The 24,234-nt window shown below is 37.3% G+C and overlaps 1 protein-coding gene across 3 annotated transcripts in view; it reads right to left on the reverse strand.

Annotated features, from left to right (window-relative positions):
* The window catches only part of HHIP (hedgehog interacting protein), a 94,990-nt gene that overhangs the window by 68,143 nt on the left and 2,613 nt on the right, over positions 1-24,234 (reverse strand). For all 3 annotated transcript variants that reach the window (XM_032633423.1, XM_032633422.1, XM_032633424.1), the window contains exons 2-4: positions 20,091-20,283; positions 14,003-14,159; positions 13,107-13,308 (exon numbers count right to left, since the gene is read on the reverse strand). In XM_032633423.1, coding sequence (XP_032489314.1) covers positions 13,107-13,308; positions 14,003-14,159; positions 20,091-20,283 — 552 coding nt within the window. The remainder of the gene's footprint in view (positions 1-13,106; positions 13,309-14,002; positions 14,160-20,090; positions 20,284-24,234) is intronic.

Genomic DNA, 24,234 nt, shown 5'->3' on the forward strand with positions numbered 1-24,234 from the left:
TCTAGTTACTCTGTGCACAGCCAAATTAACTTTTGTAGATTCACAGGCAGGTAGAAAAGGAGCCAGTTTTTTTTGTTTTTTGCCATCTTAATTTACAGCACGAAAGACTGATTAGTTAAATAAGGTTCCATTGGCATAAACAAAAAAGAAACTCACTGACTATATCTGGGAACATTCTACTTTGGAGAGTGAATTATGGATATTTTAGAAGTCAAGTCATTATTTTATTTTATTTATTTTATTTTTATTTTTTAGGTCATTATTTTATAATTTGAATAGTTAGAAATTCCCTACAATAATATTTGTGTATCCTCCTTATTAGAAGGCCATAGTTTTGTATTCCATCATTATTTTAATATTCTCTGACTTAAGGATACCTGGATTTTGGCTTCTTATAGACTAAATCTAATTATAATTACCCTTTAAAAAAGTAATCACCTGACCCCCTTCCTCTATGTGAATGTACATTTCCCAAGGAGGAACGTGTGTGTGAGTACACAGATAGTCTTTAGTTGTGGTTACCATTTTCATGAATTAACATTTACGACTGGTATAGAGTGAGCCTTCTTCTTTATAGTAAATACCATAACTGATATTTTCCTGTAATTCACAACCTTTCACCGGAACCAATTAAATGTCCTATGTTGTTAAGGTACTGAGTTTTAAAATCTGCACTTTAAAACTATGGGAAAGAATGTATACATTCGGTAAACACCATGTGTAAAAATGCTTACCTTTAATAGGGTAAATTTCTAAATATTTCTCCAAGTGTTGATGCACTGAAAGTTGGAAATGAAAGGAAGCTCAACTATTACTGATTCGCTCCTTTACAGAGAAAAATTGAGGCTCAAGTGGTCAATGACTTGCCCGTTGGCACAATGCACTTTCAGAGCAGAACTAGTACCAGGAGTCGATATTCTTCCCTGTGTCCCTCCTTCCGCTCCTGCCCTGCCTCTCCGGCTATCTCTACACCGCTGTTATTGATCTTGTTTAAAAAGGCTTAAGTCATTGCGGCAGCTTCTCTTGTTGCGGAGCATGGGCTCTAGGCGCGCGGGCTTCAGTAGTTGTGGCCCACAGGCTCAGTAGTTGTGGCTCGCGGGCTCCAGAGTGCAGGCTCAGTAGCTGTGGCGCACGGGCTTAGTTGCTCCGCGGCAATGTGGGATTTTCCTGGACCAGGGCTTGAACCCGTGTCCCCTGCATTGGCAGGCGGATTCTTAACCACTGCACCACCAATGAGAGGCCCACGCACCGCAACAAAGAATGGCCACTGCTCATTGCAGCTAGAGAAAGCCCGCGCACAGCAACAAAGACCCAACGCAGCCAAAAATAAATAAATAAAATAAATAAAAATATATATAAATAAACAAAAGGCTTAAGTCAGACCATGTCAGTCTTCTGTTCAAAATCCTCCAGTGATTCCCCCTTTCACTCACAGGAAAAGCCAAAGACCTTAGGAGAGCATGTGAGACCCTGCATTATCTGATGCACACCTTCCACCCCGCCAGCACCACACAGGTGCTCTGCAATCTTATCTCCTATGAGGACTCTCCTCTTCTGTCACTCAGCTCCATAGTGTGTCCTCCCCAGCACACCAAGTACTGCTCACTTCAAGGTCATGGTGTATCTTTACCTTTGAACCCAGGTTTGAAAACTTACCACCCTGTTATTCCTACACATTAAAGACATCATGCTTCCATTAACTGAAACCTGCAGTCTCACTTCATGCTGAGTTATGCAGCTTTCAAAAATTAACTGAAGTGATGGTGACCTTCCGGAAAGGTGAGTGCACCTATCTGTCAGTGTGGTAGGGTGCCCAGTGGGCTCTGTACTGAGGGACACTGCCTGTGTTTCTATATCAGTGCAAAGGAAAAAAATCAGAATAAAGCAAAGTGAGCTCCATGCTCTCTGAGCCTGGGCAATGGTGGAGTTGCCAATGCCCGAGCCACACTGACCACTTCTCTTTACCGTGATTTTCTTGGAAAATGTTGGAGACTTACACTGCTTCCTATTTCACAGAATTTTGGAGCTAGAAAACACCTAAGGTATCATTTAGCCTAGTCCTCTGATTTCGAAGATGAGGACATAGAGAATCACAGAAGGTTAAGCAGATTGCTCCAAATCACACAACCACTGGCAAACTCCATGGATGAGCGCCGTAGCCACTCAGAGATTAGTTCTCACACGTACCCAACTGAGGTGGGATATTACAGGAAAGACACCGGAGGGATCAAAAGCATTGACAATTTGATGCTGTCGCCCAAAGTTTTAATAATTACAAGGGAAGAAGCTCACCTAGTTAGTCATGCCCATAAGCCTTTTTTGGTTTTCTTTCTTTGTTTCGTTTCTCTGCTTTTATGCAGAAGTTTTATATGTATTGACATTTAATCAAAGTCAAAATCTTAAAATACACACACACACACACACACACACACGCACGCACACACACACACACAACCTTCCTTGGACAAGAAGACATTGTCTTTAGGTTGCAATTAAGGAATTTATGCAATTAAAGAACTATGCCAACTATTGGGTAAATCTTTTTGGAGCTGCCTACATTACTGCAAGTCACACAATCCTAACTAAGATCAGCCCCAGGGTGGTGTGCGTGGAAACCCTGGGCGTAAATACATTATTAATGTCACGGGGTCAACCTGGTCTTCCAAACCCCTGGAGATTTAAACAGAAGCTTTACCAGTGGTACAGGGTAAAACCACAGACTAGGTAAGAGACAGAATGAGCTATGTGGCTTTTTCAACCTCAGGTCACAGGCTTGAGTCCAGTCTAGGCTAGTAATTGATAACTTATGACAGATGTTTGGTGACCTGTGTGGGAAGGGAGTCAGTTCAAGTTTTGTTTCCCTTTTCCTGAACAGGTGTGTTCACATCCATCCACAAAGATGTTTGCACTGTGGGAATCTCATCACCAAATCTTTCATAGAAAGGCTAAGAATTTAATGGGAATTAAATTGGGTTATCTTTTTATCCTCTTAAGGGTTAGTGCTGTCCTAATTTTTTCCAACCTCAAGCATCTTCCCTTTGCTCTCTGTACATAGTATTTTCTTTTTTTAAGGAATTCTTCTGAACAGTTTCAAACTGTTGGCTAAGAGTTCTTAGAACAGATGTGTTTTCCCTATCTAGAAATAGCCTGAGGACAGATGTCATTTTATTTAACTGTGTGATCCATTTGGATCAAAGGTGCTTTAGGGTAAGAGGTTGGTTTGGAAACAGCTTCTTAGAATTTTTTTTTAAAAGTACAGAATTTAGTTACTCTTAAAGAGAAAGCCAGAATATTCAATATTTGAATATTTGGAAGGAATATTCTTTTCTCAAGAATTTTGTGACAATATATAAACCTTTAAGATCCTTTGTCATCATGCTTTATTTTCATATTAGTTTCAGCTTATTGGGTTCAGTTTTACAAGCAGATTAAATATAATGTCAACCGCAAGCAATCATGGTATTAGTCTAGATCAAATTTATTGATGGTTTTTTTTCTGTTTTTGTGCTACTACATATATGTATGATAGAATAATTAGCTCATATTTTTTGTCTTAAAGAAATAATTATTTTTTACAGATTTTCTGTGATTTGAAATTTAGGCTTGTGGATCTGCACAACATTTTAAAATGAGTAAATGGATGAATTTAAAGTTAGTTGTATACAACATGCCCAGATAGAGTAAAATGAAAATTCACTAGGAAAAAGAGTCAAATTTTACTCCTTTTGGATGGTAATTCCCGAAAGCCACTGTGGCCGTATGCATTGTCACCTAGTATCACAAAGACAAGCTGGGACAGAAAATGACATGATTTAGAAAAAGATGTTCTCGAACTTTTCTCATTATAACGCATTACAGAATGGTCTCAATAAATAGCATTTCCAAAGATGATTTTAATTTCTAGACAGTGACCCAGTTTTTCAAAATGTCCTCAGTTCTGGCCACTTTGATATTATGATAGTTCAACATAATTGCAGACTTTCAGACTTTAAAAACAAAACAAAACAAAACGTCAATTGGCAAATACTACCAACAAATAAATTTAAATGTATTATAGTAATTGATAACATATTTACGTACATGTTTATTTTACCTAAGTATTATATACATAAATCTCTCTATATATTTAGTATATAAATGTAAAGATGAAAGAAGTCTGTTAAAAGGCAAATGCTACATAAGCAAACTCCCAAAATTGGTCTTAGGTAAGAAGACAAATCAAGGAGCAAACATGCTTACAGATTTAGGAAGCTTTCTGTAAACTACTGAGTTGATGTGATAGGAAAAGGGTCTACTGCGGCCTGGGGTCTGAGAGGGAGGTAGCTGAGATCATTTCATTTAAATATTCTCGCACCTGACCTCTAGCACATTTCATGATAAATGGACTGATGTGTTATGTTGTTTAATTCTGAAACCTTCCTTTAAACTTCTCTCTTCCCTGACCTCATCCGCTTCTTTTACAAAAATATTTTGTTGAGTAATACACTCTTTGTATCATGACATTACATGTTAATTTCAGAGCAACTTTGCCCAATTGCTCCCCTCCCAGATCCTGAGATTCTAAATCTGTGCTTTGAGCTATTGTTGCTGGTGGGCAAAAATATGTGCTTTCTTAGTTTTCAGTCTCAGTATATTTCCTTTGCAAATCCTACAATTTATTAACTCTATGGCAGAGTGACACAAACCATGTTCCAAAATAAACACACAAAAAGACCTACATTACTATAATATCCAGGTTGAGAAAAACTACTCTGAAAGCAAGGAAATGCTGAGGAAGCTTTTGCTGCTGTACTCATGGGTCAGCTGCTTTGTGCTTCATCATCGTCAGGCACGTGTTCTCAGAAACTCCAGACCTGGGGCGTTTTGCATAATGAGGTAGGTGGCAATGCCCTATGCCTAATGCCAAGAGGTGATGATCTAAAAATGAAGACGTTCTCTTCCTCCAGTTATACATTTTGATAAAAAATATATTCTAGGTTTATCTTTTTGAATGGAAGTAAACCCACAGACATACATCAGTATAACTTTGCTCCCATAAGACTGCCATATAATTCTGGTGCAAACACTAACACTATCATGGAATTTCCATAAATTGTCATCCAATCTCATACGAGGGAGGACTGTTAAGTACTACAGAGTATAGTTAACTGTGGCCACGGGAGCTTGTAAGTCATTCTGAGGGCTGGGCACCTTTTCCTTTCCTTCCTCTTCCTTTCATGTTAGTGTAATAGATGATGATAACAGCTAATGCTTACAAGGTATTTCGGATTCATGTGAGATTGTACACGTAAAGTCGTAGGTGCAACCTTTTGTCACCTCTACACTACAGATGAAGAAACCAAGCCTAGAGGTTAAATAACTTGTCCAGAGTCAAACAACCAGCACGTGGTATGAATGCAGTGACTAGCACCCAAGTCTGTACGCTTGACATTAGATCTAGGCCATCAGCCTCCCCACTGTCCTGCGAGCCAGGACGAGCAGCACTGAGCATGTCTACACCAACCGTCACCCATCTCTGCTTCTTAAACGTGCTACCCAATCTTTTCTCCTGTGCAGTGGCTGATCAAAAGCACAGTGCAGCACAGCACCGTGGCTGACAGCACGGCGTCCGACAACTGCCTTGCAAATCTGGCTCTGCTACTGGCTCTGTGGTGTTCTCTCGGGCAGTTTCCTTAACTTCTGGGTCTCAGTCTCTTCATCTGTGAAAGGGGATATGCACACCTGCCTCACAGGGTTACCAGAAGGATTACAGAGGTACTCTATGTAATGGCTTAGCAAAGTAAGTGCTTCAAAGAATGGTGGTTATGATTAGTAAGAGAGAAGACTAGAGTACAGCAAGTCCCCTACATATGAACCTTCAAGTTGCAAATTTTGAAAGATGCAAACATGCGTTCCATCTACGTCAGGTGTGAGTGACATTGCAGCTTGCCCTCCGTCTCCTATTGCTGACGATACTTCAGCTCTACCCTCTGCCACCTCCCCTCCCTCCTCCAGTCAGAAACTCTTCTTGCCTGTTCACTCCATGCCAGCCCCTGGATGCCAGCTGTGGTATTGTACTGCTGTCCTTTTCAAGGTATTGTATTGTAAATTAAAAATGTTTTCTTTATTTCTTGTGTTTGTTTTTTTACGTGTTGTTTGTGTGAAAAGTATTATAAACCAATTACAGTACAGTATATAGAGCCGATTGTGTTAGTTGGGTACCTAGGCTAACTCTGTTGGACTTAAGAACAAATTGGACTTAATGAACGTGCTCTCGGAACAGGACTCGTTCGTACGTAGGGGACTTACCGTATTCTTGCTAACAACATGGCTGGCTTGAAGACTATCTTTAGTACTGGGAAAGAAAAGCTATTGACTGTCTCTAAAAGGGAGTACTGTGCTACCTTCTACTACTTAGAGGCAGTTTTGGGACACCTGTGATTTCCTTTTCATTAGATAATAGAGCCACTGGAAAGTCATGCCAAATGATATCACCAGCAGCCCTTCTCTGTTCTCTTTCTAGTCAGATACAGAGAGGTGGTGGCTGCCACGTCCAGACAGATGCTTTTGAAAGATGGCAGTGACTTTCTCTAGGGTGCAGATTTCTTGGTTTTTTACTTGTTTTAAATGATTACCACAGGACTTCTGAGATTTATAGGCTCTATTTCCTTTGCCCTTCAAGTCTTAGATAAATATAAAGACATTCATGTAAAAGCTTTCCTCACCTCAGCTGTGAGTTACAGGACCTAAAATGTAGGAGAAAGCAGGTCTTTCTTTACTCAACTGGAGGGACCCTGCATACTGCAGTTTCGACTTCAGTAAAAAAAACATGATGCATGCTGGAGAGCACTTTATAGATTAAACCAGTTTATACTGGCGTACACCATATCTATGTCCATTGACATTTATCAAAATGCTTTATCAGTAGAATTGCAAATGCCAAAGTAAAAAAGTAAGAGCACCAGAAATGAAATTAACTTAACCAAACGAAATTACACTGAGATTATTTCACATGACCAAGGGACAAAAAAATTATTTCTCTGTGGACTTTTGTATTAGATTTAAAATGAGATTAGACTTATGTAAAAATTGAAAACAACATTTATCTCAGAGTACAGGGCATTCTGATGTAGGGTCAGCAACACCCAATAAAATAAAGTTGGGTTTAATGCCACATCATTACTACCTTGATATATATATATATATATATATATATATATATATATATATATATAAAAAAAACACAGTAAAAAATTTTACTTGCGGATCTATATTTTAATGGTTTGGAACCAGAATTTTAAACTACCCCCAAAAGAAGGCATTTAAAAGTTTTTATCTGAGGAAAGACTCTTCAATTAACTTTCTACCACTTTTAGAATGAATTTATCTAATGGTTATTTCTACCACTACAGCAATTGTCTTTCAGATGAGATTTAATAAATTCTAATGCAGTAGTTTGATATGTCACAAACTTTAAAAATGTCACATATACAAAAAATTCCAGAATGGTGACTCTTCTATTGTAATATTTATCAAATATATTAAATATATTGCTGTTTTCTTTCAACCGAACACACACTTTCTTTTCAACCTGAAGCATGCTTTAAAGCAGAGTTCTAACAATTTTCCTGAGGAAGCATTTGATATGGGACCCAGTCACTGCCACATACATGTGTACGTGTGTGCACACATGCGTGCTATGTTTCCAACAACAGTTTTGAAAAGTAAGTTGCTTCTCATTTATGTTCTGACTCATTTCACTTGAAAAAAAATACGCTAACATTGCATGGGCTGCCATAAGATCACCAGTTAAAGACAGAGGAAAATGTAAAAGGAAGGGTCTCTGACAAACTTCAGAAAAGTAGGACATCAATCCCAATGGGATGATGAGCAATGGATTTCACTAAACTTTCGCTGCTCATTAAGTATGCATGTGATTTACAAGCATGTGAAATCAGGGCCGGGTCCTGCCCCGGCACACACTGCGTCCTCCTCCACATGCTCTTGTGGCTCCTGGCACCTGGGCCACTGTCTCTCAAGAGCCCCAGCGTCAATGGGCTCAGCCACCCGGACAATCAGCAGCTTTCAGCCTTACGTCCTCTCCTCCCGCGGTAAAAGGACTGCTTCGAAAAGCATCTTTTGAAATGAGGACCCAAGTAGATAGAGAGGGACAGGAGCCCAGGCACACTTGTTCCAATGATCGACAAGTCTTAGCTCTGTCTGCTGCGGGTGCGAGCCTCTCGGTCCTCTGACTGAGAACTGGGTCCCCTGAGAACTGGGGTGCAGAGAACGGTGTGTGTCGGCTTCCCTGGGGGTCCACCCTGTAGGTGACAGGCGCAGGCTTGTCTTAACTGCCACACACATGCAAAGCTAAGGCTGACTTTCAGATCCTTGGTGGTCAGGGGAAGTTTGGTAAGATTAGACTAGGGTAACTTCTGGCGTAACAAGCGTTTTCAGATATAATAGCAAACTACATAGTTTAGGAACAGGAATGAGAACAATTTTGCCAACTAGCTGAATACCAAATTCCCAAAAGGAACAAAAATAGGAAAACGTAATAGGTAAAGCAATTGTCCAATTAGAATGAATTGTTGAGATTTTTTTTTTTTGCGGTACGCGGGCCTCTCACTGCTGTGGCCTCTCCTGTTGCGGAGCACAGGCTCCGGACGCGCAGGCTCAGCGGCCATGGCTCATGGGCCCAGCCGCTCCGCGGCATGTGGGATCTTCCCCGACCGGGGCACGAACCCGCGTCCCCTGCATCGGCAGGCGGACTCTCAACCACTGCACCACCAGGGAAGCCCAAATGTTGAGATTTTTAAGTGTCATCTTCCGAAACTTTCTATCAAGAATCTTACAATGCTGACAGAGTTAACTACTCATCTCCTCATTCAGAGTGGACAAGTAATATGTGTAGGTCAGGTAAATGACAGAAGGTACAGGACAATGACAACTGGTGTCCAACCATTTGCTCTCAGTGGTCATTTCAGTAATATGACTTGGCCATGGATAGGCAGAGAAAATGTGTCTCATTCCTTATTCAACTGATCCAGGGGTCTGGCTCAGTCTAGACCAGTGCTTCTGAAATTACCTGTAAACACTTTAAAAATGTACCAATGCCTGAGTCCTAACTCTAGATATTCTGATTTAATTTGGGCAGCAGAATTTTCTAAAGCTCCCAGGCGGTTCTACTCTGCAGCCATTTTTGGAAACCACTGGTCTATCATCCTCAAGGACTTCAAGTAGATGAGGCTGGTTCTAGTACTTCCAGAAGTTCTGACTAGTAATTCAGATATAAGCTCAATTTAAAGATTTCAAATCACCAGGATCCTGGAATTTCCCTCTTTGGGAAAAACAATATCAACAACAAACAAGGTATAAGCCCTCCCCCCGACACTAGACACACAAAATGAAGATTTTAAAGTTTGCTCACCAGTTGGACACTTGAGCCATTCTTCATAGCATCAGTATGAGTGGTCAGCTTGTACAGTGCACTAGCACCAAAGATCTAGCAAACCACTATCTAGTTTTAAAACCTATTTTTGACTTACTCTTGGCAATTTCACAAAGCTCGGTCTTCTAGGATTTGAGCTGTTGTGAACGGAATCACCTCTTCCTAAATGGCAGTTTAAATTCATATGGCACAGAGTTTACTCCATTAATCCAACTCCATAATTTATTTCCTTTAGCAGAAAGAAGTCAATTCTTTAGCGGGTGCTTTGCACTTTTGCACCTAACTTTTGCTCGGTGAAACTTAGTTACACTCACAGGGTACTGAAATCTCCTACAATCAGGGTGTTAGATAAAAACCAGATGCCATATTTTTAGCTTCAGTCAGGACCCATTTAGGGAGGAGTTTTCCAAGTTCCCCAAATGACTGGCTCTTTGCTGGTGGTATCAGAATCAGGGCTGGTAGACATTGAAGGAGATCAACCAAGTCTAGCTTTTTGCCACAAAAAGGCCAGTCCTTAACCAGGTGACAGATATCCCTGTCAATTCTTAATTGACAATTAGCAGAAAAGGAATTCCAAATTCCCTAAAGCCAGCACTAGCTTTTAGAAACTCTTATAATCAAGAGTTCCTCTTTATGTCTGATTTAATATACTCATACTGATGGTTACTTAATATCATGGGGAGATCATCACTGTGGTTTGTCCTGTATTTATTTCAAACATACCAAGGTTGTGTTTCATATACATTATTAATTCTGTGATTTGAAAATTGCAGTCAATACTTTGGTCTGTTAAAACAGCTTTATTCCCTCTCTTAGGATTTTTAAAACGAAAAGACTAGAGAAGTGATATGCATAATAATTTATGAAAATTCCTATTTGCATTATTAATGCAAAATGATCATTGACGAACACAGAATACACTAACTGTACACTAACATGAACAACTAACTATTCACATATCAAGAAGCCTGAAAAATGACTGTGAAGTAACTGTGATAATGTTTTCACTTCAGAAGTCTCTGAGGGGCATACCACAAAAAGCAATGGCATAATCCTAATCAACTCATGAATGTGTTGGCATCCGCCCCATCCAACCAACAGTAGCCACTTCTAACACTTCCAATCTGTGACTTGTGACAGGAGTTCCTTGGAGACTGAGATAAAGGCCAGTTGTTGTATAAGCTACTCGAAGCGACAAGGATGTGGTCTTGTTACTCCCTTATCAGTATACACTCAAATATCCATGTGATAGATTCCTATCTTATTGATATCACTAGTGCCAAATACTAAGGGAATCCAAAATATGCACTTTGAAATATGTCTTTAATGTAGAAATATGTATTCTATCAATACATATGGAGAAGAATGGATTTCGAAGTTTATTTTAAGCCCCAGGAGCCCTGCAGCTCTCCTAGGAAAGGAAGGCCAAAAAGGGTTCTGCAGAATTCCTAGAGGCCTGCAGAATCATGGCACTGTCATACCCCAGTTTGTATAATTTTCCTGCATGATGAGATGTCTCAAAGTCAGAGAAGATACACTTTCATTCGTATCCCAATGAATGGGTGTAAATGAAGAGGGCGTCTGACGTAACTCTAGTTAGAAGCAGGGCATTCTTTAGGCAGTTAAACTGAAGTAGAAACAAGAACATCAGTTTTTTTCCTTCTTACAACAAAATTTTCAAGTATTCTGAGCCCATTTCTTTCACCTACATTTTATCATACACAGATTTTTAATACCAACATTTTAAGTAAAATAGTATTTGAAAACTATGTATTATTCTCTCAAATACCCAAAGATATATTAAATTTTAGAGCAAATTGGCAATGTGTATTGTGGCATATGTCCTTCAACTCAGTAATGCTCTTTTTATCAGTGAATTTCAAAGAAATCATCCATGATCAGGTTAAATAATATATACAAGAATGATAGATAACATTATTTACAATGATAAAAGGAAAATAGTGGGGGTCTTCCTAAATATCTCATAATAAGGAAATGGAACACTCAAAAAAACTAAGTTTTTGAGAAAAGTTTCCAAATCTGGTAACATATCCATGACATACTGTTAGGTGAAAAAAGAAGGCTAAAAAGATGTATATATGGTTTGATTTCAATTTTATTTTAACACTTCTTAGGAAAAAAGCTATCAGAAAACATGTTCTTCTGTTTCCACATTTATTAATATGGACCTGTGTTACTTTTGTAGTCAGGAAAAATTCATTTAATTTTAATATAAAAACTGGAAGAAAGTATATCATAATGTTAATAGTGATATTCTTTAACTGATGGGATTACAGGTGATGATTTTTAAAATACTTCACTTTCCCCAATTTTTTATTTTATAGAGAGCATGTTTAACTTTCAAGGTAAGTAAAACACTTGTAGTGAGTAATGCACTTGCTGCTGCATCTTTATTCCTTCCTCATGAGGTACCACTTGCAATGAGTTATCAGAACACATTTCAGAATGTATTTATTGAACTCTGATGTGCAAAACACTAATGCTTTGTTTTAAGAGACTTTGGAATATTTGCTGTGAATTGTAATGAAAAATTTTATTGGGAGAAAGTTGAAACTACTGATTTAAACAGCTTTTCCAAATGATCTGTGTCTTGGTGCCAAAGTCCTTTTCCTTAAAGGACCGCAAGTACCATAAAATACTTCTCTTATGCAGTATGTCTTGGTGATGCTGTCACAACATGGCCTTGAGGCTGGGTGGTCCCAACAATAGGTATTCTCTGTGCTCTAACTGAGTCACCCTAATTATTTCATGTGGTAGATATTGAATAGATAGATGTCGAATATATTTATATTTTTTTCTGATTTGTTTCTACAGGTTTTGATGTTCTTACCTTTGAATAGAGCTTAACAAAGCAAAGAGGAGCTTATTTCGATATGAGTAGCAGAGTATAAATCCTCCTTTGATTTTTTTTTCCAGTTTAGAAAAAGATAACCAGTTCTTCCCCAATCATACTTAATTCGTTTCATTCTAAAACGGTCATGAGCTGTTAAATGTCTTAATTTAGAATGCCACAATTTGCCTTATAGCTTAGCACTGCTAATACTGTACTGTGTTACTCTCTTGTGAAATAAACTTGACAATAATTTTATTTATATACCTACTAGATTACTTTAACATGAGAATTCAAATTGGAGAAGTGGGAAAGAAGGCAATAGATGGGCTTATATATTATAAAGGTGGCTAATTATAGATAAAAATATCTGACTTACCTGTAAAAATATTGTACAAGGAAATTACAGTATAAGTAGCATTTTTTATGACACAGATGAGGTAAAAGAATGATTTGCAATTGCCAAAGTAACCCAAAGACCTCTTTGTTTCTGCTAGCAAATGCTGATATACAATTCTAATGCCTGTTAAACAATATTTAAACAAATACTTTATAAAACCAATAATTATTTTAAGTATGTAAATTACATAGGGAAACCATGTCAAAAATATCAATCTGATTGCACTGCTTAATAGTCACCAAATAACATTAAAAATTTAATGTCATTGTCCCGATTTAGTTGCCATAATTATTGTTCCCTTATGTTGTCTCCTTATTTTCTCCTATGTTATTTCTTTTATTACAAAGAAATACCTTTAGTGAGGAGAACACTAAAATAAAATTAACATAGCCAGAGCAAAGATAAATAAAATTTAAAAAGCCAACCTTTATTCCACTTTGAACAAGTTTGTGAATGTCCAAATAAGGCTCCTTGAAAATTTCTCCTTCAGGGGTAAGTATCTTCACGTAACCTTCTTTTTCCAGAATGAAGAGACGGTGTGAGCCATCCCCACTATGCAGGGCGCTGACGGGCTGGCGCAGCCCACTCACAACCTCCTGAATACAGAAGCAGTTGTGTTTGTGCTTTCTAAACAAATTAAAGAAAACCAGTAAGCTTTTCTTGAGATGAAGGAGGTAAGGGATGCACTTAGCATCCTTTTCAAAATATATTTCCTCTAGGAATCAACGGTTTTGATAATCATGAAGGGCTGCTAACCCAAGGTCACACTCTGATTCTTTTAAATTCTTTTCAATGAAAAGAAAAAAAAACAACACAAAAAAGCCTTCTATTAGGAAGTAAAGGAGAGAATCAAAACACATATGTATTTTAAAATTTCACAAGCTCACTATCTCATCTTTCAGTGACTAATTAAAACTGACTTTACTCACAATAATTAAACCTTACAGAAAGGCACTCAGAGAGAAAGTTCTAAGATCTATTTATAAAACTCTGATTTGCTACTAATAATTGTGCTGAATGTTTCCACAGTGCCATAAGCTAACAACTATCATAAAATTCAAGTTTAAAACTATACTCATAAAATTCCCATGAATCAGAGAGAAGCCAAGCTCATAACAGAAGATTAGTAGTCTCAGCATTAAAAGCATTTAAGCGAATATGATTTTAGAGAAGCAAACTACCAAAAAGAAAACAAAAAGCATCTGGAGGATATAGCTGCTGGACATGAGCATAGCCAGTTGACTCATTGTTAAAACCACAAGACTTGTCGGGTTTTTTCTTTTCTTTTTTTTAAGATTAAAGAACATTTATCTTTATGAACCTGCTGATCTCTTCCACTTTGTCGTATTCTTCCATCTGGTCCAAGTAGTTAGATGCTGGTCCTCTGATTTGTTTTCTTGGAAAATCTGGAAAGCACAAGCCACCATCTTTTCTTGCATAGTAAAAGCAAAACTCATCAGCAGTAGTTTGAAGGAAACCTTTGAAAATGTAAAAGGACACCTTAGAAATATTTAGTGTCATGGTAAAAACAGAGCATTTGAAAGACCAAATATAGGTAAAGGATTTTTTAGGAACTATATGAATATTCTAGGGAAATATATAGACAAAAAACAAAAGGTAAGAAGAACATATTTTTTGGCTTGGGATTTCCATTTCTTTTTTAACCAAAATTTAAAAATTGCAGTAAAAGTGAAATGATATTGTGTTGGATGTCTTAAAAGGCTCCTATAAAACAGAATTGATACGAACACAGCATTAATCTTGTTATTGCATTGACTCTATTTTCAAGCCTCCCTGGTTACTATATGTTGTACTTTCAAGCTCATGTGATTACTATTCAGCACTTTTTTTCCCACAGTACTATTCCTAAGAAGAACAAATTGCGATCAGGAAAGAGATAGACCATCGGGAGGCAGTTTGGGTCATTTTACAATTCTTATTGTATTGTCCCTCATATATGATTAAATAATAAATCTAGTTACTATCCCAAGGTCATTCATTATATGCTACAGTAAATGACTGACTCCCTGCAATGATCAAGCAATGAATTGATGCCAGTAACAGAGGCTCTATATTCAAATGTGTTGGTGCCTTTTTTCTTGCTCACTTACTGGAGACAATGATTATTTTATAATACAAAAATTTTCTTTAAGATATCCTTTCAATATTCTCAGGCAGAATAGCTGACATACTACCCCTCAATGAAAAAAATATTAAAACAAGCCAAAACAAAACTGCAGAGTAGACTTAAAAGGATGTGAAAGACCTTTTTTTTCATTTCTTACATAGTAAGAATTTTTATCAAATAAAAAGTTGAATAAGAAAGAAGATCCTATTACAAAAACAATTTTGACATTTCTTTTAAAATTTGAATTAATAAGGTAGGTTTTTATTGGGGGGAGGGCATATTAATTAATCAGATTCACTTCCATATTCTGATGATTTTGCTATTAAAATATGATGTTGCTATCAGAGTTGACGTTATATGATGTCCCAAATTCCTGCTTCTGGTTTCATACCTTTAATTATGCTCAAGGTCTTGATTTTTATCTAACAAATTAGATTATTGTACTCCCAATCAGTTTTGTAACAAAGGCACCTGGTAACCCAGGTGAGGTTTAGAAGTTGTATAATGGATGCAAGTTTGCAAGGATTTGCAAGAACAAGGATTTGGGGACAACCAAGTGAGGCGCATCAATGGAACATGAAAGACCCTAAAAAGTTGAGTTTCTGTGAGCTTGACCTAGGTCCCCTCAAACCTAAAGCTAATCTTGGAATCTGCGGGTCCCAAATGGTTAAAACATAATATACATTTTGACCTAACTTTTGGGTGAAATGGATCACCCCTAAATTTCTGAGACAGACTCTTCAAGGCCAATATCTGACTCAACTACTGGGAAACATCTTGCCTTTGGGAAACTGGCAAGTAAAAAAGCAGATGTCCTTGGGAGTGTGTGTGTGTGTGTTGCGGGGGAGGTGGGCAGAATAAGGAGGCAAGGAGGCTGTCAGCTGGGAAGGAGGCAAGGAGGCTGTCAGCTGGGGAGGAGGTTATCTTTCTTTGAAAAAATCCAGGGATTAGAAATTGGGGAGAGGAATGACGGCTGCAACTGCTTTTACTCATCTTCAGCAATTCACTGTTTGCAAAAGATAACTTTTCTCCTCCATTCTTTAATGGCTAAGCATCAGATGAAAACTGCCCGGTAGTGTGAAATAATTCTGTTTGAGGTAAAAAGAAGAGAAGGAAAACTGAGTTGCTAAATCAGACTTTTCACAGTTTGGGGCTAGAAGTTTTGGGGGGCTAGGTGTTTTATATATAAATATATATAGATATGTAGATATATATCTCTATATATCTCTCTCTATATATCAATATATATTTACCTTCAGGCAGGGAGTTCTCCATGTCAATCTGATGCATGCGGGAAGACTGTCATACTATGGATCTATTTATAACTGAATGTGTGAAGGAGACCTTTTGTTTTAATGTGATTATTTGCCTGCAGGGGTCACAGAAAAATTCCAAAGTGCAATTCAGAGGAAATTTTGAGTTTGCTTTTTAAAAACATATCTGTTTTCCAGCATTACAGTCTGCAAACCAATACCATCTTAAGGGGAAATTAATGAACAATGCCAGTGGCTAATTCTATTTTATAAGAAATTATTAGCTGGGGACAAACACGAGGAAAAGAGAAATCATTTTCAAATGGAACATCTGAAGATGAATGAGGACAGATTCATAAACTCTGTTGCTCCAGAGATACTATGCTCTCTTAGCAAATTAAACAAAACAAAACCAGAATGTTAACAATAAATTATTCCGAGCTTTTGACAGTATTGAGACAAACTGAACAATCTAAGTGGGAAGAAGGGGGCCAACTCAGAAGACTTTTACATAAAAATCCGGGCATTTTTCTGACAATTATGTTACTTTGAATTGAAACATCTAATACTTTTGTTAGTACTTTACCTTAAATGACCCGATTTTATAAGCAGGGATGAGTAAGATATATTTTCCTGTGAAGAACTAAAAGAGATCTGGTTTCAGGACATAGGGCTAATGTTTACTGTCAAGGAGGATATAATTTACCGAATGGTACCCTTCTGTTTGGAAGGAAACACTGAAGAGCATTTTACTGAAGGTGTGCAGCTCACCCTGGATCACCATAATATGATGAAGTCCACTAACAACGGAAGTACACTGATGATTCCAGCAGCTGTAATTTTTTTATAACTCCTGATGATTTATCAAATGTTTTGGAACTGTAACTCTTCTCCTGGATCATTAACCCAGTCCTACTATACCACAAAGCACCCTATAAAATACTGACATGTCAATAAATATTCTCTGTGCAGTTTTCTAAGCTCTGAGCATGTATGCTACAGAAAAGTTATTTTTTCCTCATTATATATGCTGTTCATCATGATAAAGAAAAAATGAAAAAACCCTACCATCTGTAAGGCTTGCACTAGAGAGCATTTTCTAGCAGAGGGAGTAGACTTTGGTGTATTCATATATCTGCTCTGGTTTGCTCTCTTGGGAACTAATGAGACACACGTGTAAGATATCTGACTGGGTCAGGAGTGGCTGTGGACTCGAGAAACTCAGTGGAATCAAATTCTTGACCTTGGCCTCTTTAGCAATGGGATTAAACCAATTGAACTAACTGTGTACAGACAGATATTTCACACTACCATAACCTACAGCTGAGATATGATGGTCCAAGAGTGATAAAAATCACTATGATAACAAGTATAAAGGGAGAAGCAAGGCCCAGAGATGTCCTTTCCTATCCTTTCCACAGAGGGTATTTATTAGGCCATTATTTAGTGAACAGTAAAGCATCTCCTCTGTTCATCATAATTCAGGCAAAAGACGAGACCCATGGTATTGAGAAAACAGTTCCTGTGGTTTTTTTTTTAATGAAATTTGGGTATTCTTTTAGAAGTGTTAAGAGTTTATCTCCCTAAGTAAAGTCACAACAGGAGAATATTATGAATCATAAAACTCTAGTCTATCCTCACTGTAGTGATTTTTAACTTCCTTTTTTCATTTTTGTGGGAATAAGCAGACCATGAATGTTTCTGAATTAAAGTTTCTAGAGAGTAGCTGTCTTTCAGGTATACGTGTATCCCAAAGTGAGTGGCACTTTCTTAAAGCCAAGAGGGTGAAGCAAAGGGATAGACCGTTTACGTGTTTAATTCTTTACGTATTGGGCAGTGGGGGAAGAAATGAAGATGCGTCTAGAATTATTTTCACTCTTTCAACCCCTTTCAGCAGTTCCCTTCTCTTAGCAAACTACAACCTTTAAGGTCCCTTCCTCTTCATGTTTTTGATTTGCAGAAAGATGAGGCTAACAATGGGGAGAGTTAAAAAAAAAAAAAAAGAAGAATCACAAAGTAGCTGTTTTTCACAATTTCAAACTTCGGAGAAAAGCAATCCGTGTCATTAAATAGACTTAAGAAGGTGAAATTATTACAAATTTTGAGCAATTTCTGAAAAACGAGTGTTCTAGAATTCTAAAGAGCCTTCTCTGCTGGGGACCAGATTATCATCTGATTCATCATACTTTAGGAAATGGTAACCTACGTGCCAAGGATCAGTCTGGCTAACAAATTGATCAACCTAAGTAACACGAAGAGTGTGTTATTACAGCTCACTTTTGGGACAAGTATTTAGAGCAATTATTAGCATTTGATGGATGCAGAGGAAGCCCCCTCTGCTCGCTGCTAAAGCCTGCTGGCCTGGCCCTGAAAAGTAGCCTTGCTGCTCCACCCACCACTGGAGTGGAGCTTTCATCTGGTTATCTTTCAAGGCAGCCTGGGTGGCCACCAAAAGCACTTGACATCTTGATGCACTTCAGCAGTTTTACATATATACAAACTTTGTAGGAAAATTAATCTGTCATTCGTCACCACATATGTTGATCTGGGGAGTGAGGTGCTTGCAGCTCTGGCTCCTGAGTTGTTTGCTGTGCTCTCTCTTTCAGTGGATATTGCTTTTTGTTGTTTGTTCTGGAAGCTAAAATACCTTCAAATATAGGAAGCACCCCACAGATGAGTCTCTAAATCCAGCCTAGTGGTATTTATCGCAAGTAGATAAGGGTAGATAAAAATGCCCACTGTCAATACCATTTTCAAGTTATAGTGGTAAAGGCAAACCTTGCAGACTGGAAATGTGCAGCAGAACTTTATGGGACCTAATCTGTTATCACTTCTCGGCAGGCCATCTAGGCAACCGTGACCTATTCTACTTTGCTTTGGGGAACGTGATAAAGAGAAAGAAACAGCTGGTTTAAGGAAAGCCTTAGAAACATGGCTGTAGTTAAAAAAAACAATAATAATATTTTCACATTGAATGGGTTTAGATACTTGTTATGGTACACCAAAGGAAGCAAGCAACCCTAGTCAAAATGTTTTCTTAGGCTATTAGGAGAGCTCTATAAAAAATACCAAAATCTACACTTTTCTGGGTCAGAGAAAAAAGTAAAATGTCCATAGCAGTTAAAAAAAATTCTCCAAGTGCATCCTACAGTTCTTAAAGCTCGCCTTGTCCTTCAGTGCCATTGAGTTTTATAAACTGTTAGTTTCAGTAGATTTGTTTGTGGGTGACACTGCCTAACTAAACAGAATTGGACTCGTTAAATTCGTTTCTACCTCTGTGTTGATTCTTCCAACCTAAAGCAACAACCACCAAGGTTTACAAGCTTCTGATGGTAAAAGTAATCAATGCCCAAGAGCTTATATGTTTATTAGGGTCCAAAAGGCGACAGTGACCAGGTATATCTGGGACATTATAAGCATAAGAACTTGAACTTCTTTTAGCCTATCACTTTCTCATAGTACAACTTTGGTTACAGCATTTAACTTCTCCTGAGGCTCAGTTTTCCTCATCTGTCAAATGGAAATGACCAGGCCTTTCCTATCTACCTCACAGGGTTTATGAGGAGCAAATTAGTCATTATATATGAAAATGATTTGTAAGGTGTTACTTTTTGGGGCCTTTTGAATTATATTTTATTTAAGGAAATACCTTAAAAGTCAGTGTATAATCTGCACTTATGTATCAGCTGTGTAGAAGGGGAAGCTGTCTTGATATCAACGCTGATGACTAAAGACACCAACAAGAGATTTGTGCTGATAATCCAGCTGTGTAAAGATTACCAACTGTATTATCCATTTAACAAGAAATGTTAAACACTTCAACAAAACAATGCATTGTTTGTAGGCTGAAATGACAGCAGCAATTTGAGCAGCAATAAAAGGTTCCAAGTTTGGAACAGTTAATTATGAGGTAAAAATAGATACTGTGATAGGCAGATACATTTTACACTCTCCTAAGCAAGCATTTAGGAACAGGTATCTTGGGAAGCTATTCCGCAGTAGTTGATTTAATGTATCTTTTTTTTTACCTGGAACATGGCCTCGGCAAGTATAAAAGAATTCTTTGCAATAGTCTTTGCAGAGCAGGGGAAGTGCCAGGTCTCTTTCCAAGGATTCTGTCTCAGGTGAGTAGAACAGGCTCTGAGAATGTGGAGAGCAAAGTGCACATTTGATTTCCTCCAGTAACTTCCCGCATTCTGTGTTGTTGGTAACAGAAAACATCTGAAAGCCATAAATCAGAAACAAACTTCTTTTTAGTTCCGTGAAGTTAGGTTTAGTTATGTTTTTCGGTCATCATGGAAAGAGAAAAGTGTCATTTAGCTGTTGTCTGCAAAGAATCACCAAGTCACAATACAGTATGCCTTTATAAGGACACAAGTGCAGTCTCTTGGGTTGGGATGGGAGGGCAAAGGGTAGGGATGCACAGACATGCTTCTTACTCTTGCAAATCCAAGTCTGTTTATCTGTCCTTCAGGTGTGAAAAATTAAATGACAATTATATATAGATTCTTTAACCCTTTTTCTTACTCTGCCTCAAAGTATACACTGACTGATAATTTAACTTTAAAACTCCAAATACCTTTATCCCACTGTATGTAAAGCAACTTTCAAGACATGGCTTATTTGTGTCTTGGGTAAAAATCTATTTCACTCCTGAAATTCCTAACGACATTCTCAAAGATATTACTTGAATTACATTGTTCTCATTTTAATTAATTTTCAATACACAGATTGCATAGGGAAAGTTTTCTAAAGGGGGGGGGGCAGAAATATCGCCATTTCATGTTCTGTAAAAGTAATACCTGAAGCTGCGTCAAACAGGTTTAAGACCAATTTTTATTATTCATTGTATTTTAGCCAGGAAAAATGTTCTAACTAGTTCCTCAGGTATGTTATATGCACGAAAAACACAAGAGTTTAATAAAAGTGATTTTGTATTGTATTTAGTGAGTTTCAGTGAAAAAGGGCATACTTTTATCTTTGTTTATACAGCATTATTATGTCTTTTATATCAATAAGACTAATTTGAGAGTTATTGATTCATTGAGATTAGTACTTTGCAGATAAAATCGGTTTCAGTGTCTAGCACTAACTTTAAAAAACTGACTTCAGGACGTCCTCTACTAAATATAAATATAGAATATCAGCACAATATTTGAGATGTGAAATGCAGTGCTGTCTAAATTAAGCATTGATTTTTCATATTAAAAAACACCATATGGTATTAAAAAACACCATCATGGGACTGAATTTTATGTTTTCCCGGTTTATATAACTATGTTTATACTTAATTATTTCTTTAGAACTATGAACTGAAATTAACATTTTAAGCTCTATAGATCACTGCTTAAAGCAAATATTTCATTCTTAAGTTGAGATTCTATTTTGAGTAAATTGAGTGAATCACATGGCTTCTATTTTTTTAGGATAAAGATATTCTAAGTGATCACAAAATTTGGACCTGAAAGAGCAAAGCAACTAAAAAAAATTGTTGAATACAAGGCATGCTGAAATTTTAAATGTCCAATAGAAGCTACCCTGTTTTGGAAAAAAAAAATATGTGTATAAATATGATGAGTCGTAACTATCTACAATATTCAGAAAAGTTATTATTAATCACAATTATGTTTGCCTTTTGATTTTTACCAATTTATTTAAATGACAATAGCTTAAATGGTTAAAGTTTTCTAAGGGGAAACATACACCAGACACTTAGAATTTGCATTCCAAGAATGTTTTAAATGTCTTTTGTTGTCCATACTCTGGCAGACCTCACCAGATTTATTCAATATTAATACTGTTCAACTTTGTTCTGTTTGTTTATCATACGGCAGTCCACTAAGAACAAAACAACTGCAGGATGCTGAAGCCACCGCTTTTGCTGGCAGAAAAACTGGAATGTAATTACCTTTGGTTTTATGGAGAACATGCATGCTTCGATTTTTTTATAGCTGAAACAAAATGATCCCCATATACTCTCCCAGCTGCTATCCAGGAAGAGCTTGATTTTAGGGCCTCAAGAATTTTGTCTTTTACAATTTTTGGAATGTGTCCTGGCCACAAGATCTCTCATCAAAAGTGCAGAAATAGGATTCAATAAATTATCTGAAATCAAGTATAATATTATTCTTTGTAAAGTTTCATGCTGTTCCAACCCAGCAGGATGGTAACATTTTGCTCTGTGTGAGGTCTGCAGTGTAAATACCTATTTGAAGATAGATAGAGCCATCATTCTGGCTTTGGTTTCAATGAACCAATAGTCTTACTGAAGTCAATTAAACTGACTCAGCCCAAGCTGCAGCGCTGTTTTAGACAGATGAGTGCTGCTGTGGGTAGGGTATTTTTTTCTTCTTTTTTGCCCAAGTGTCTGTGTCTATACAGGTCCTTAACTTTATGTCTGACAATGTCATCAATCTTAAGAAGAAATTTAAGCTAATATCCTGTTTCAATTTTTAAAAGCCATATACGAAACCATCAAATTATAGCGGTTTAAACTAAATATACTTTGGAAATCATGTAAAACTTCAAATCATTATTACAGTGTGCCTAGTAATGATTGTGGCTGTTGCTGACTAATTTATAACATCTGGCAGGTCATCCTCTAATCTTCAGCCACATGAAAGTAAAACCCATACAAGGAAGGTAAGATAAATCCTGGAACACACAGTGAAGCGTGGCCTACAACTACAGTTTATCAACAAACAGTAAAATGGGTGACAGAGACCTTCTGTATTTCTCTTTATTTATCAAGTAACTAAAGAGAGAGGATAAAAAGGCACCCACATGGGTTCGATGAGGGGACAAAAGGAGAAAATACAGGACAGTATATTAAGATGACGCCTTAAGATCACTTGGTACACAAAAAGTTATTTCTAAAACTCATATGCCTACAAGGTTGTTCAGCTGTTGGGCAGAACACATGCGTCTCTGGACTGTAGTGCTGGATTATGTCATTAAAGAGTTCAGTTTCAATTTTAGGCTAATATGTAAATAGATCATTGTACTAAGGCAGCTGTTAAAGGGACCCCAGGATGAGTTATTTGTTTAGTTGGATGTGTTCAACAATAGCCTTTGTCCCTGAAAGAGCCAGAGCAAACAAATGATTGTAAAAGGGCACACTTGAAAACAATTACTTTTCACCCATTCCTTGACAGCTTTGGCTGTGAAACCACCCAAGGTAGAGAGAGCTTCTATGCCTCTGTGGCTACAAGTTAAGTTTTAGAAATGGGGGTATTTCAGTTGGTTGCAGATTCAATTTGGCTAATGGGAATTAGATCCTTTTAGCATCTTGTATTTAGGAGCTGCAAAAATATTGCTAAGACAATATAACTTGCTAGATATTGGCAGTACTTATTTGTAACAGTAGTTAACCATCTCGTTACAGTACAAAAAACTATTAAAATATACAAAGAAATGAAAATATAGAATAACTTAGAAGAATAATACCATGGCTAAAGAATTGAACTCAATCACATTCAATAGTTCATTACATATTAAAGAAAATGGGTTAGCCTGGAAACTGGACTTAATCGCACAGCTAAGCATGATCAACATTCTACCCAGTTTGCTACTATCTATTTGTCTGTGAAGTTTCTTCACTTAGGAAAAAGCTACTCCTGTAGTTTCTTGAAAAGTTGCAGAAACCTTTCTGGGGAAATTTGCTTTTTTCGTGAACAAAAAAAGGGCCCTTTCAAATAGCCATCATCTCTCCTGCACACACATTAAGAAATAAGACCCTAACATATATTATAAGCCAGGAAGGCTTAGGGGGAAAAAAGGGAAACACTGAAGTTTATTATAAAATAACATGTTTTAAAAACTATTAAAACTTGAGAACTAACATGGGTCAAGAATGCATATGCGTAACTATATCAAATCCCTGATTGGAACAATTTGAGTATTGTTGGTTTATAAACCACTCGTAATGGAACCAGCAAAGTCTAGTGTACCAAATTTAATTCAGACACATTTTCCAAATGAGTAGGGGTTTGTTGGAGATTGGAAGCACATAAAACAGAAAGGAATGTGGATAGCTAACGTGGCAGAATGATTCCTAAAGAATGATTTTTTAAAAAAAAATTTATATAATTTCTCTTAAGGGTTATAACTCCCCTCAGTCTCAGCGCCCCCCCACCCAGCTCCCCACTACATTTAGTTAAGAAAAAGTTTTCA

This window comes from Phocoena sinus, chromosome 5 (genome assembly GCF_008692025.1).
Source record: "Phocoena sinus isolate mPhoSin1 chromosome 5, mPhoSin1.pri, whole genome shotgun sequence".
NCBI classification, from domain to species: domain Eukaryota; kingdom Metazoa; phylum Chordata; class Mammalia; order Artiodactyla; family Phocoenidae; genus Phocoena; species Phocoena sinus.